Below are 14,331 nucleotides of genomic sequence, written 5' to 3' on the forward strand. Positions count from 1 at the left end.
TTTTATCCTAGTTCTCAAAGTATTTTACAAAGGTGGGTATAAATCATTGGCTCTTCTTTAAAAATACACCAAGGAACAGACCTGATAAGCAGGTTTGTTCCGAGTTACATAGCAAGTCACAGGCAGTAGGACCTGCTCGTTTCTGGTTGCGTAGTCTGTATGTAATCTCTTACGTATTTGTACCATAAATGATGTTCTGTCTGAGAGTTGTCATAGGAAAAATACTATGTGAGAACACGAGTAATTAGGATTTGGTTTATGGTAGAGCAGCAGAGGGTGTGTTTTATTATAAACAGTACCCTGTGCTGCTTTATCATGCTTCTTTGAGGACAGGACTAAGTCTCTGCAAATTGAAAAGGTGTCAGTAGTGAGGATAACAAGGGCAGAATGATGGTGAGCTGTAGGTTCTAATGATAAAAACAGGATTAAACTGAGAATTAAATTTTAGTCCAAATAATGAGAAAAGCTCATATGATAATCTTCCAAGACACTATTACGGAAGCCTGTTTCTTTGTTAACACTGGACTGGATAAAGCAATAGAAGGTGTGCTATCGGTGGCTGAATAGAGAGGAAGTTGAACACACTCTACTAATTTCACAGGTGATACTATAGTTTATACTTTGAATAGTGCTCAGCTAGTTATAAAGCTTATCAAGCATTGTTTAATAATCTGTCAATTTTTCAATATTGCTGTAATTAAATACTTAACTAGTTAATCCTGTCTAACCTGCTCCTGGATAAACTGTTGGGAATAGTACTGCATTGAGAAAGGGATGAGCCAAATGACCTGATTGCTCCTTTTCCTCTTTATGCTCAGTGATAAATAAATCTCAGATGCCCCCCAAACTGACCCATGTGCTACCCTCATCAAATCTGACCTGTGAGTTCAGGTTAATTTTGAAACTGTTCTACAACTTGGAGTTTCAGGCAAAACACAGGCAGTGAATGAAACATACTATCTAGCATGTTGATAGGTACCGTCATCGGGAATTTTATTTGCATTTTTTTTTATTTTTTCTAGTAAAGCAAAGAAAAAAGGAAATGAAATTTTCAAGAAGGTGGTTAATTGTAACACCGTACCTATAATTGCTACATTGCAAAAGTGAAGCTCAATTCTGGTTTAACAGAAAAGTTGCACAGTTTAGAAGTCGTGTGCCCTGGCAGAATTTTGTACGGAAAGTTACGCTGCGTAATTCTTTACCTTGCCCTAGTGCAACTTCGAACTCCTGTCGAGCTACATCTAATCTTCTTCTGTCAGGTCTCCTCTGCCTTCATAGAATTAATGTGCCCCGTTTGAAAATTAATTTCAGATGAAAATACACTTCACAATCCAGTTTTCCTGGATCCTTACAATATTAAAACACACGTGCTTTGTGGTAGGGTTTTGCTGTTTGTATTAAATCACACATAACTTAATAAGAGAACCTGAAAACGGAATCTTATGTTTAAAAAGAAAAAACAGTAGAAGTAAAAGCATTTTGAAGCTGTTGTAGAATGTAGAACTTATTTTGAAATGTGAATATTAAGATGTGTCTGATTGGTAGAACAGGAATCAAAACTAAAATGCCTTTTTCAATAAGCTTTTCCTTCCTAGGACTTGTTTCCCATCTGCATTGTTCAGATGGCATTTTTTGAATGTGTCTAAATCTCCTTTTCTGTTCTATTTAGGAAAATTCCTCCTGCGGCAGACAGCCCCATGCCTTCTCCAGCAGCACACGTCTCCACTCCTTTTCCCGCATCAGTCTTACAGCCTTTCAGCAACCCCAGCGCCGTGTATATTCCTTCAACCCCTATCAGTTCAAGAATCACTTCTTCTTACATAATGACATCAGCCATGTTATCAAACGCAGCCTTTGTGACAACATCAGATACGAATTCCATTATGTCACACACTACAGCTTTTCCTCATGTGGCTGCGAGCCTAAGTATCATGGACTCAACCTTTAAGGCGCCATCAGCTGTGTCACCAGTGCCAGCAGTCATCCCTTCCCCATCCCACAAGCCATCCAAAACAAAAACCAGCAAATCCTCAAAAGTAAAAGACCTGTCATCTCGTAGCGATGAGTCTTCAAGTAACAAAAAGAAGAAGCCGCAGTCGTCGTCATCGTCGTCATCATCATCCTCGTTATCCTTGCAGACATCTTCCTCGTCTTCATTTTCAGGGTCCCACAAAAAGAACTGTGTCCTGAACCCCAGTTCAACTTTGAACTCCTATCAGGCTACATCTTCCTATAACAGCATGTCTGTGCACAATACAAATAACGGAACAAGCCCACTCAGTGCCAAATCGGAGCCCTCAGGACGGACTTCATTATCAAGTAGTTCAACAGACTCAGTGAAACACATGAGCATGGTAGTAAGCAGTATTGACTCTTCTAATCTGTCTGTATCTTCTCTTGTGCACCACTCAGGGGACCACTCCCTGGGAGCACACAATGCAGTGTCTTCTTTACCCCTTTCTTTCGACAAATCAGAAGGAAAAAAACGTAAAAACTCTAGTTCTAGTAGCAAAGCCTGTAAAATCACTAAAATGCCTGGTATGAATAGTGTTCATAGAAAGAGCACTGCCAACCTTATTTCTGCGGTGCCAGATCCTACAAGCAGCTCCATCTCTCGACAGGTAAGGGACTCTTCCAGTTATTTTTTTGACGGTCATGTTTGACTTACCTGCAATATTTCATGCATTATGAAAAAGAAAATAAACGTGCACTTCAGATTGTTTTCCATCGAACAGTGTGTTTTCTAGGTTAATACAGAACTGTATTTGTATTTGGTTTGTACCAATCACAGAAACATGCTGGTGGGGGAAAGTTTTGTTTGTTTATTTTTTACTTAAAATATTTTAATCAGAATTTTTATTCAATTACTAAAGTAGCTATTTGTATTTTTAAAGTAAAACTGAATGTCCAGAATGGATAAATTAGTTTTAGGAACCAATTTCTGATCTTAATTCTTATCTCTCTGAAATAAATTATATCTCATTTAAAGCAGGAAGATAAGAGTCAGCATTTTGGCTTTTCATTTTCCTAACCTTGTTGCTGATTCATCTTTTAATGTCAATGTGAGTCACCTCATTTGTTTTATGCAAAATGCTTACATCTACCTTTTCCTGTGGGGGAAATCTGAGACGCGTGACCTCAGATGCTGTTTCCTGTTTGAAACTGGGAGAACTAAGAAATTAAGATCTTAACCAGATGACCTTTAATGGACATTTAGTTACCTTTTTTTAGTGCGCACGTGGTCGGAATGGTGAAGTCAGTGCAACAGATAAGGATGCAAGCTCGGCCTTCATTGTCGCTAACAATAGAGCTTTGGCTTTTCTTTCAGTGATGCTGTATAAGGATGAAAGTAGATGTGAATTAAATTTTGCTGGAAAAGCTGCCAATACTGTCTTTAAAATGATGTACTGGTTAATTTTGCTATTATGTGCAATGCTGTGCAGTGCACAGAAAATAAAGCACGGTCCTGGCTTCTGAAAGACAGAGACAGAGAGAACAGAATACCTGAGAAATACCAGATGAGGTAGCTTAGGACAATTTTTGATTGGTTTGTTTCTGAACTGCTGTGAAACTCATTTCCTAAAGATGTTGTACATTAAGTGGAACTCGGAACTGGAGAGGGTAACATCTTGGGCAAGGCAATCCACAGGTAATAGCAGACAGAAATGGGCGTGTAAGAAGGGAATGAGCAAACCGATCATTTGAGTAGTTCATGAAAAACTAATACAGCAGACAGAATGAAGGTGTCAAAAAGATTGAATTGCCCCAAGATAAAGTATCTCAAGTGGGAAGACAAAGTACAGACTGTTAGTTTGGTACAACTGCTGGTAATAGGAAATGGATTGTATCAACTTTTCACCTTACATAAACATATCTGTAGCTGCTGTGGTCTGGAGATGTCCTACAGATACAGGCAATATAAAGAGCTACAAGGAGGTCCCAGGTTCAAACTCTGATTCCCTTAGTGATTGCATCTGTTCCTGTGGGACATTCCTGTTCCAGTGTGTGACGTGTTTCAGCATGTTGCGTAGTAATGGATGCAAATAAACCAGAAAGAATCAATCAGAGGTCTTCTCCAAATACATGTTAATGTGTGAGTAATTCACACTAATCACTTTCCCTTAAGGAAATGTTAAATATATGTAATGAGTATGATGATATGCAGATTTTTAAACAGAATGTTTTTACATATGGATGTGTACACCTACAGATGTATATATGTGTGTGTATATATATATGTAGAAGCCATCCCTTTTATCTCATGCTGCTGTCTTTGGAGCTACACTAGCAATCAAATATAGGAGGTAAAATGAAGTTGATTTTGTTTTAGATGCCTGGCTCACAAGCTGGTGACTTTGTGAGAAGGATTCTGAATTGTGCACTATACAAAATGGATTCTTCCTACTGATTATTTGTGCTATAAACAAATGACACTTGTATCCGCTTAAGTACATGTGTCTCGTAATATTATGTCCTCTACGTGTGAATATTAGAACTCCAGAGAATACAATACTTGAAATCACTTTTAACCTCTGCTGTTTTGACTTGCTGTTTTCTAGAAATGCAGTCACAGTAAAAATTACACACACAAAAAAAAACACACAGTATTACTTAAAATCTTACTTCTATTCCCTGCTGTAATAAGGCAAATCAAATTAAGAGAGTAAGAACACAGGAAGAAGCTCAAATGACTGGTGATAGGGTCTGGATTGTTTTTTTTTTATTCAAGTCTGGCCTGGACAGGCAGTAACTGGAAGTGTTGACTGCTTGGTTTTGCACTGTACTGATAAAGGAAAAAATCATCTGACTCCTGGCCTGACCCCTAATGCTTTCAGAATGTTCCCATCACTAAACACCCAACACAATTGGCAATCTTTATTTACACTGAGTGTTGTAGCTGCCGAGCCTGTCTGCATCACCCTCCTGTTGCGGAGCGCTGCCTTTCCAGCTCCGAGCTCAGACACGATGGTGGGGCAGCTCGGCGCAGAGCTGTGCAGGGAGTCAGTAAGTCCAGTAGTCGGAGGAGCACGGAATGAAGGAAAGGCTGAGAGGTGCGTGGTGCTCCCTCTCGTGACTCCAGGATCCCAGCAAGTCAGAAGCGTTTTTGTCGTTCAGAAGATGGAGGAGGTGTGTTTGCATTTTGTTGTGCGAGAGTTTCATGGATGTTGCCATGGTGGATATGGAGGAGAAAGGTTTGCAGGTTTGCCACGGCGTTCTGAATGGCTCGGAAAGATTTTACAAGGCTGCGAGCCTTTGTCCAAGATTTGCATATTGAAGAAAAGCCTGATCCAGCACAGAGCTGCCTGGAGAAGAACAGCTGTGACATGCAAAACATGCTGAGAGGGAGCAGGGTAGGCAGAGGCCTGCCCTTTTAATGTTTGCGTGCCATGGGAACTGCCTTCGGGACTGGCTGTAAATAAAAACGTTAAACATTTCTTCTGGATAGGATGAGTAGAGAAAACTGAGAGTCTCTGTGAGAAAGGGCAGATACGTATATGGATACAAAGGCTGCTTCTCAGTACATACATGAAATGGCAAAATAAGAAATGGTGTTGCAGAAGGGAAAGAGCAAACGCTGATGCTGGTGAAAGCCCTGCCAGCCATTGCCTGAGTCCCACATACCCAGCAGGAAACTCGCCACTTCATTTCTCATTGCATGTAGAAGACAGGGCCTTGCTGCTCCTCCATCGGCCGATTAGAGCTGATGTTACCTGAAGTCCACTGGCCATGTGGATCCTGTTCAGATCCGGTCATTGCCATTTTGTAACCAGGGGGCCCTGGTTCATTGTTATCAGCCTTGTAACCCCTGGAGAGTTGCTCCTTTGATCCAGCAGCTCTACCCTTTTGTGTAGCAACAATATCTACCACGTGTTTATGGGGCACTGCAGAAAACCTAAGGCAGACTGCTCTTACAGAGTGCTGTAGCCTTTCCAGGATTGACATACAGATTGAATATCACACTGTTTTAAAGAAGTACTTTTAAAATCAATGTACACATACTGTTAAATGCGTACTCATTCCCAAAGACATTCTCTGACCCAGTAAATTGATACAATTGGACATTTAAACCTCCAGAGGTTGATTCTACTGGTTAATATTTGCTTTATGAAGCAGTGATAAATGAAGAGACTCTATGGAAAAAAAGAAAAAAAAAAAAAAAGTAACTTAGGGCATGCTGTGGTGCTTGGCCAGTTGCTTTAAACCGGTGAACCCCAAGCAGTGGGCAGGGTGCCCAGGGCAAGGCAGGAGTGACCCTGAGCGCTCTGTGCACCGACTGAGCTGCTCCAAGCGAGTCCAGTGACAGCTGAGTGCTCCAGTCCAGAGAGGTGGAGTTTTACAACCTGAATTCCACCAGAAGCCGTTTCTTACTGTTATATTCCTACCTGTAATAGTATTTATGTGCCTTTTAAAATGTGTTTGTTTAAAATACAGGCTCTGAGAGGTAATTACAATTCTGTCTGAAGTTGTTGGGTTTTTTATACTAGCAAAATACCTGTGTTCCGAATGCAGAGCAATTAGTGCCACTTTATTCAGGAAGAGGAAGGCCATTACCAGCATCTGCGTTCCACTGACAAATGCTCTCAATGCTGCTCAATTAATGTCTTTCAGATTGGAAAAAATAGCAGTGTAGCTTTGTCACAGTCCAGTCCTTCGAGTACATCAAACCCAGTACACAACAGACAAGTAAGTTGCTTTTAAAAAATTACACTTAAATAGTCTATAAATGGTTTTTGAAATATGTAATATTGTAAAACCTTAAAATACAATTTCATCATAAATGCAGTTCTTTATAGAATCTTTCTTTCAGTGAACTAATAGATTTTTTTCCTCTCACTTAGGATGTTTTCCTCTGAGGTTTTTATGCATAACAAGTTTTCTGCTTGTTTTTCACCACCTGTGCTGTGGTTCAGGTTGGCTTAGGCGATGCCCGCTGGTTGTTGCTCTGGTTACACAAACTCAGCAGCAGCAGAATCTGTGTCTCCATGGGCTCCAGCTAAGCCAGCGTGCCTTTTCTATCCAGCTTCCGCTGCTGAGAGAGGTGGCATGGCAAGGTCCCCAAACTGGCACAGAAGAGTGAGCATTTAAAAATAGGCAAAAACTGAAAGCAGTGAGGGAAGGACAGAAACAGGACAGAGAAGACAGAAGGCTCGGCTGTTCTGAGAAAAGTAATCTGAAAGCGTAATTCCTCCTGGAGTGTATGAAATCTTCAGCACTCACGCCATGCCTGTGTATCACACAGACTTGCTAGTCAGATAACGGTGGTAAATTCTGTAATTCAGCCCCTTTGTGAGGACAGGTGTTGGACCTGTCGCCCAGCCCTCACCTGGCCAGAGGACGGATAGACTAATTAATTTTTTTCATTGTTGCCCGTACTGTTTGACTCTCCAAGCTGGGTAATTTCTCAAGAATTCATTATCAAGGTCCTTGGTGTGAAAAAGGCTTTCACCTCACCAAGCTGTAGTCACAAGTAAATAAAATCTCCAGCAGGTTTTTCTCTGTGGCCAGGCAGTGTTGGAATCCTGTTACGTGGCCTGGCACAGTAGCTACTCCAAATGGCTGTGCTGCTTAGTTTCTGCTACGTAGATGCAGTAAAAGAATTGTGGTTATTGTAGTGGAGAAAGCCCACAACTGTCTCATCAGTAAAGCATATTCTGAATCACTCCCGTCCCGAGATGAACTGTCAGATGGTGAAACAACCCCTCTGGTGCTGAATGCAAAGGACTGTACATAGGCCAGAACTACACTGAAGGGAAATAAGTGGAAAGTTTCTTCCTACCCAAGCACTCGCAGGGACTGGCATTTTGCTGTGTCAGACACTGCCAGCTGACTGCCAGTGGCAAACGTGATAAAGCTCTTCTGAAGTGTAAAACTTTCTGCTTTAACCTCCTGCTCCTGTCGGACATAAAATGCACGCTACCCGAGGAGCAGAGCTTGTTGGGATCTGTTGCCTAGATCCCATGGGAAAACCTAACAGGACAAGACATCAATTTTTGTGGCAGCTGTATATAAACAGAGGCTATTGCTGAGCTTTTCAGCTGCCTGTTTCCATGAATTTATCAAAACCAGAAGCGTTTGCTTGCTCTAAGCCCCACAGACTCTTTATTGTTAAAAAAAAAATACATTTCTGTCAGTTTATTAACTGACTATGGAGTTCAGAATAGAAATACAAAAGAAAATGAAGATGTATTAAGCTTTACTGAACATTTTGTTGCTTGTTTGTAGGGTTTTTTTGTTTTAACAATGACACGGGATCTTAGTGTTTGGAACCATGAATAACGACTACCTGCTTAAAAGATGCTTGCCACTGTCAAAATCAGTCTGAGCTGTTTTGCTGACAGCTTTCATCTCCAATTTAGCAACTGAATAGTCTCTAAACAAACTCCTAGTCTTAAGGCGTGCTGTAATATGTCTTTATAAATGTGTTATTAATTAGGTATCAATAAGTGGATCTCCAAGTGTACAACATGGCAATCAAGTTATTACTGGGGGATCCTGAGCTCCCTTGCTTAGTGTTAGTATTGTTGTAACCATCGCAAGGAGGCCAAGGCAAGGCTGTAGGCAGAGGTGATTTATGTTACTACACTGGGTTTTACAGTTGGAAAAACCAGGCAAGTTTTCATGAATACAAGCCTGAAAAGCAGATTTGGAACAATTCAGTTTGAAACAGAATTGCAGCCATCAAGCTAAATACGAGTACAGAGCAGCTCCTCTGGGCTCCCTCCGCTGTGTCAATTGGCCAGGCAATTTGTCAGCTGTCTGGGGGAGCAGAGTGGGGAGTTGGAGGGAGGAAGGCTGCTGGTTCTCAAGAGAAGGGAGAGTGGCTGTGTGAAAACGAAGCATTCAGAAAAAGCTGCACGCACAAGCAAAGCAGGAAGAACCCATTCCCTACGTCCTGTCAGCAGAGGGATGCCCAGCCATTCCCAGGAAGGCAGGCCTCATCAACATTTGCTTGGGAAGACAAATGCCACAACTTTTAAGTGTCCTACCGTCCTCCTCCCAGCTTTTATTGCTGTTCCTGATGCCACCTTGTGTGGCGTAACCCTTTGGATGGCCAGGGGCAGCCGGCCTGGCTGCGTCCCCTGCCAAGTGCACCGCCAGGCAGGATGAGAGGCAGGAAAGGCTCTGCTGCTGTGTGAGCACTGCTCGGTGGCAGCTGGCACATGGCAGTGTTACCAGCACTGTTTTCCTTACAAACCCAAAGAGTGGCACCATGCAAGCCAGTGTGAAGAAAGTGAGCTCTGTCCTGGACAAAACCGGTATGGAGAGAAGGGGGCCCATAGTTCTGATTTCACAGAAGGAGTTTATTTTGGTCATTTACTACCTTTGCTGAGGCACGTTATATTCTCAGGTATTCCTGCCTAGGACTGGCGGGCTGTGATGCTAACTGTGGTGGGCCTCTCTGCTGCCCCCCATCATGTTAAACTCACCTTAACCTCAGGCAAGTTGTTCTCAATTTACATTCAGTGTGAACCTTGCTGCATCTATTTGAGACCTGAACAAGCGCTTATATACATAAAAGCATGTCTGGTTTTCCAACTGTTGTTGCTTTAATTAAAAAATATACTCCTTTTCCTTACTTTTTCCTTACTTGTGTATTAAAAAAAAAGTAATTGAATGGTAGTTTAACAATCAAACTCTTTGTGCCTATTTATACAAACTGTGTTAAAAGCTTGTTTTCTCCAGATTTTAAACTTTGTTTAAACCTTGTTGTAGGCTTATAACTAATCAAATGTTTTTTTCTTCGTAGTGCTTTTAGGTGCCTTCATGTGTTAATACTTCAAGACCTCAGTATGCGGTGGTTTTTAAATACTGAGTAACTAGATCTTTTTATTAAGGGAAGGTGACAACGTGTGCGCTGTATGGGGTTCCATCATGCATGAAAACACGCTGTGCAGGGAAAAAGATCCTTCAAAGTTGTTGTCTAATTGCTGCTCTTTATTTCTAATGATAAATTCAGTTAATGAACAGAAGATTCGCCAAAGCTTAGTAAAATCAGTCCCAAAAGGAAATAACGAGTTTATTCAAAGCAGGTCCTTTTCTTAAATGTAATCAGTAAGTAGGGATGGACTTGAAATAGATTCGTGGTTTGAGTTGGCTCTCAGATGCAGACGTTGTTAAAGTATTATGGACTGAAAGACATTTTCTGATTCTGAACCTGGCTCTGGTTTTTCTTTTAGAAGACATCAAACCGGACTGGTAGAATAAGGACTCTTCCATAACAAGGAAAAGGAACCAGCCTATAATCTCTAGCTCTCAGCAGCCCTACTCCACAGGGTTTTTCTTTTCTATGTCCTGCAGATGGATTTAACCTTTTATGAATTTGTGGTTTTAAAGAGAATCAAATTTACAGAAAACTGTAATAGTGATTTGTTTAGTTTTTCACTTGTATTTGCCACTGATCTGTGCGTTCTGCTTGGTTATGTTTCATGCCTTTTGAAGCTGTTAGCGTTGCAATGCTCCCTTTGTTTCCTTACCAGAATACAGTGGACATTCCAAAAAAAAAAAAAGAAAAAAAAAACAGATCATGATTTGAATTTATTTAAAGGACCTCCAAATTTTTTCATTCAATAAAAACTACAGTAATTCTGTATTTAAGCTTGTCCTATGGATAAATATTGAGTGCATTTCTTAGTAATTTGCAAACAGCTGGGGCACTGCAACTTTAGGGACTAATCCTGACTGGTGCTCTTCTACCTACAGCATTTAATGATTTCAGTGGGAATTCCGAGTGTTCAGCATCTTCCAGGATCAGGCTCTTAAGGAATCTATACTTCAATCAATGCATAGAGGATTTTTGCACCAAACTGTGGTTAATGTTATCCGAGGCTCAGCACGCGAAATCCCCCTGTCGTGGTGGAGGTCTCGACCCTTAAGATCCATCCCAGTACTTGATAACTTCGGTAACAGTTTGGCTTTGCAAGGACGGGCGTTGAGCAGATTGGCTTGCATTAATAGAATTGCACTGACAGTGTTTCTTATAGGATTACTGAATAATTTTTTAATAAAATATAGATTTTATAATCAGGAAGCCAATACTAGGTACTGGAACAATAGTACAGAGGAGTTAATTTTTATTTCTACAGTGTTAAAAGTGCACTTATATGCTGGTTTATTTACATCTGGGGGAAAGGCGAGAGACTGCAAATAGGGAGATTATTACTACTTTCTTTTTTAAAAAAAGAAGGCTTAAGGCAAATTTTAAGACTAAAATGTTTAAGCAATTATAAGCAAGGCTAGACCCTTTGAAAAAAAGTTTAGAAATATTCTTAAAATAAATTTTTATAGTGTTAATTTTGTAATAATTTATGTTTTGCTATACTTCAGAGCTAACTGACCGTATAGTTTCAGAAACAGTATGAAACTTAGGAAAGTTTAAGCAATGTTTATATTTTTGAAATGTTCTTTGAATTATGTTTTTATTGTACATTTCTTCAGACTGAAAAATGTGTACATATCTTTGTTATTTTTGCACAATTTTTGTCTTGTTCAGTTTTAGGAGCAGTACTATGTTGATTTTTTTAATTTATTTTGAGTTTTAAAACTGCAGGAGTTTAAAAATCTCAGTAACAAAGTCATCCTCTGTAATCAACGAAATGCTATTTCTAGTTGTTGAGGGAAAACAGTGGTTGTGAGATTTGGTGGTTGCTTCTGAGAACTAATGCTAATCAGTGACTGAAGGAGCGATTTCGTAGTTTTAGGAAGCTTTAGCTCTTCCCATGCATCTTTTAATTGGAAAGCTGGAATCTGGAGCCTGTCCTTTGAATGCTGCTTTGTTATTTTGTGTCAACTGGCTTACACCTGACAGCATTTCAGGAACGTTCAGCACCAAGTAAAATCCCACAGCCTTTCATCATCAAAGAATCATTATTTAATTACAAGTATCAAAAAATTCAGCCTGAAAAGCGAAATGGAAGTAAACATTTGAATAAATGGATATAAACTGGACCAGCCTATAATGCATTATTAGTGTAGCATTCACTCGGTAGTTCTTTTTCTTGCCCATTTGCCTGAAAATCTTGTGATTTGTTTCCAGCAATAGAGGCTCAGAAGCTTTGGTTGTTACACATACGCAATGCATAGGCCCGTCAGCCATAAAAAGCGACTTGGATAACTTGTATGCCTTCTTTTGTATCGATGTAACAATTGTAAATAGTGCTGATCGACCTTTGTAGAGAATAGTTTATACAGCATATTCTATTATTGCTGATTCTCAGTGAACTATTGTTTTAAAAAAAAAGAAGAAAAAAAGAAATTTTTCTATTTACACCTTATATTTTGTTATGCTGTTGACCCATGGCACTTTAACAAAACTCTGTGGGTTTTGCATAGCTGGTCAGTCATGGGGTATATTAAATAACTGTTGTTGCACAGAAATGAATTTGCACCTGCTATATTGTGCTTTCCTACTACAGATTTTAGAACCTTTTCCAGAAGACTTTTGAAGAAAGCATGTCCAATCATTCTAAGAAAAAAAAATGCCATACTTGTACAGCCAATTTCTTTTCTACAATCCATATTTTGTAACACTAAGTATTTTCATTCTTTGTCCTGCACCTTTATGTATTAGCAGTATCAAATAGAATTCATTCCATGCTTGTGATAATTGTAAGCAGAATAAATGTCTAAAGTAGGTGTAAATAGTAAATTCTATGGCTTACAGTTTAAAAAAGGAAAAACAGAACAAACATGTATCTGATTGATACTGCCATGGTTCAACACCGGGCCTGGAGATATTCTCTAGTGAGCGATTGTATTTTTTTTTTTTGCTTTATTATTATTATTTTTTTTTTGTAACATGGCTTTGTAAATAAAATAATTTATATGTTTGTAAGAAACAAATGGGTTTTGTCATTATTTATCTTGGCAAAGCGAAAGGGGTATGTATTGCATGGCTGCCCTTTTTCTTCCCAGAGACTCCAACAGAGCATGCAGTAGCCAGCACTGAGAATTCCTGGTCCAAAAGGCCTGCCCAGTCTGCACAGGGCTGAATTGTTCTAGGATCGGTTTCGGCCCTTGTGTCTAAAATATTTCTGTATATGTGATGATCAGCTGCTGAGGTTTTTGTTCTGATCAATCATTTCTGAATTCCTTCGCTGAGCTGATTTGCATTTTCTTACTCTATCAGTGTAAGAATTAACTTTGCCAGAGCTGCTAGATGTAGGAATTCGGACTTCAATAGGCAGCGTAAAAATAGAACCAGTTTTTGTTTTTATCATTGTTAATTCTAAAAATGCAACTTTTATCTCTAGGCATTAAGATTCTTGTTCTGTGTAAAAGCCCTTTCCAATTACAGATCAAATGTGACTGAAATTGTTCATTGACTTACCAGCTCTGCAGAGAGGACTGCAGGTTTTTCTCTCACAGCAAACCTCTTCCACAGGTCTGGAGGAGATGTACGCTTTATGCTTCTTCCATGAAGTACCTGGAAACTCTGTCTTGGAGGTAGTGGAGGGAAGAGACACAGTTATGGATGATCTTCAAAGCAAGAAATTGAACTGCAATTATTTTTGTTTTGTTTTGTTTTGTTTACAGGATGATTTGATATTTCTTGCAGCCATTAGAAATGAAGGCTATAACCAAGAAAATGCAATATTGCAGCCATGAGTTACTGGTTGCTTGCCATCATCATCCATGGCCAGCAGTGGTCAGGGACCACTAAAATTATTTTCCAAATGTGACCAAGTGGTTTATTAGCACTTTTTGCTTTGTTGCACTGGCTCACAAGCTGTTCTCTGTTTGGAGTTGGTTCCCCACACCCCTTTTTTTGGTTACGCAACAAATGTTTTGCTTGCAGCAGCACCCTCTTATATTATCTAACGTGCTTTAAATGCCACCAGTTTCAGAGGTAAGCGGATCACTGAGTAAGTTTTGTTACTCATTGCACTCCGGTTCTTATGCTTCTGTTTTTACCAGAGAAATATTGATTTTAGAAGGCAGTCATTGCTGTCTGCAACCGGTGTCTGTTTTACTCATCCAAATCTGTTAGAATTCACAATCGGAAGCCAAGCCAAGTACCGATTCCAGAAATACTTGGAGGCGATTCATGCAGCACAGTCAGACTTTTTGAACACAGTGTTTATTTCATGCAGTTTTTAGTGCTGTGTTTCCTCTCGAATACCTCTTGAAAGCTTCTGCTCCAACCAAGTACACACCTCTTTTAAAACCTAATTTCCTAAGCGAAAGATAACCTGACATCTTAGCAGCAGGTCCTCGTTTGTCCTTCAACCCTAGAAGCTGTGGTAGATGGTGTGCGTGCTCTTGTTTTGTTTTGTTAAAATCCATCACCAGTGACATGGGCTGGGTTGCTTTGTGCGAGAGTGTTTTGGTTTA

General features: G+C 39.9%; 1 protein-coding gene across 9 annotated transcripts in view; it reads left to right on the forward strand.

Annotated features, from left to right (window-relative positions):
* The window catches only part of ATXN7L1 (ataxin 7 like 1), a 114,504-nt gene extending 101,664 nt beyond the window's left edge, over nt 1-12,840 (forward strand). For 7 of the 9 annotated variants that reach the window (XM_068669783.1, XM_068669786.1, XM_068669788.1 and 4 more), the window contains 3 exons: nt 1,670-2,621; nt 6,610-6,684; nt 10,702-12,840. In XM_068669783.1, coding sequence (XP_068525884.1) covers nt 1,670-2,621; nt 6,610-6,684; nt 10,702-10,761 — 1,087 coding nt within the window. In that variant the 3' untranslated portion in view covers nt 10,762-12,840. Of the gene's footprint in view, nt 1-1,669; nt 2,622-6,609; nt 6,685-9,748 lie in introns of all 9 variants that reach the window. The other 2 variants (XM_068669785.1, XM_068669784.1) reach the window with 2 other exon arrangements.
* The last annotated feature ends 1,491 nt before the right edge of the window (nt 12,841-14,331 follow it).

The sequence above is a fragment of the Anas acuta genome, chromosome 1, assembly GCF_963932015.1.
Source record: "Anas acuta chromosome 1, bAnaAcu1.1, whole genome shotgun sequence".
NCBI classification, from domain to species: Eukaryota; Metazoa; Chordata; class Aves; order Anseriformes; family Anatidae; genus Anas; species Anas acuta.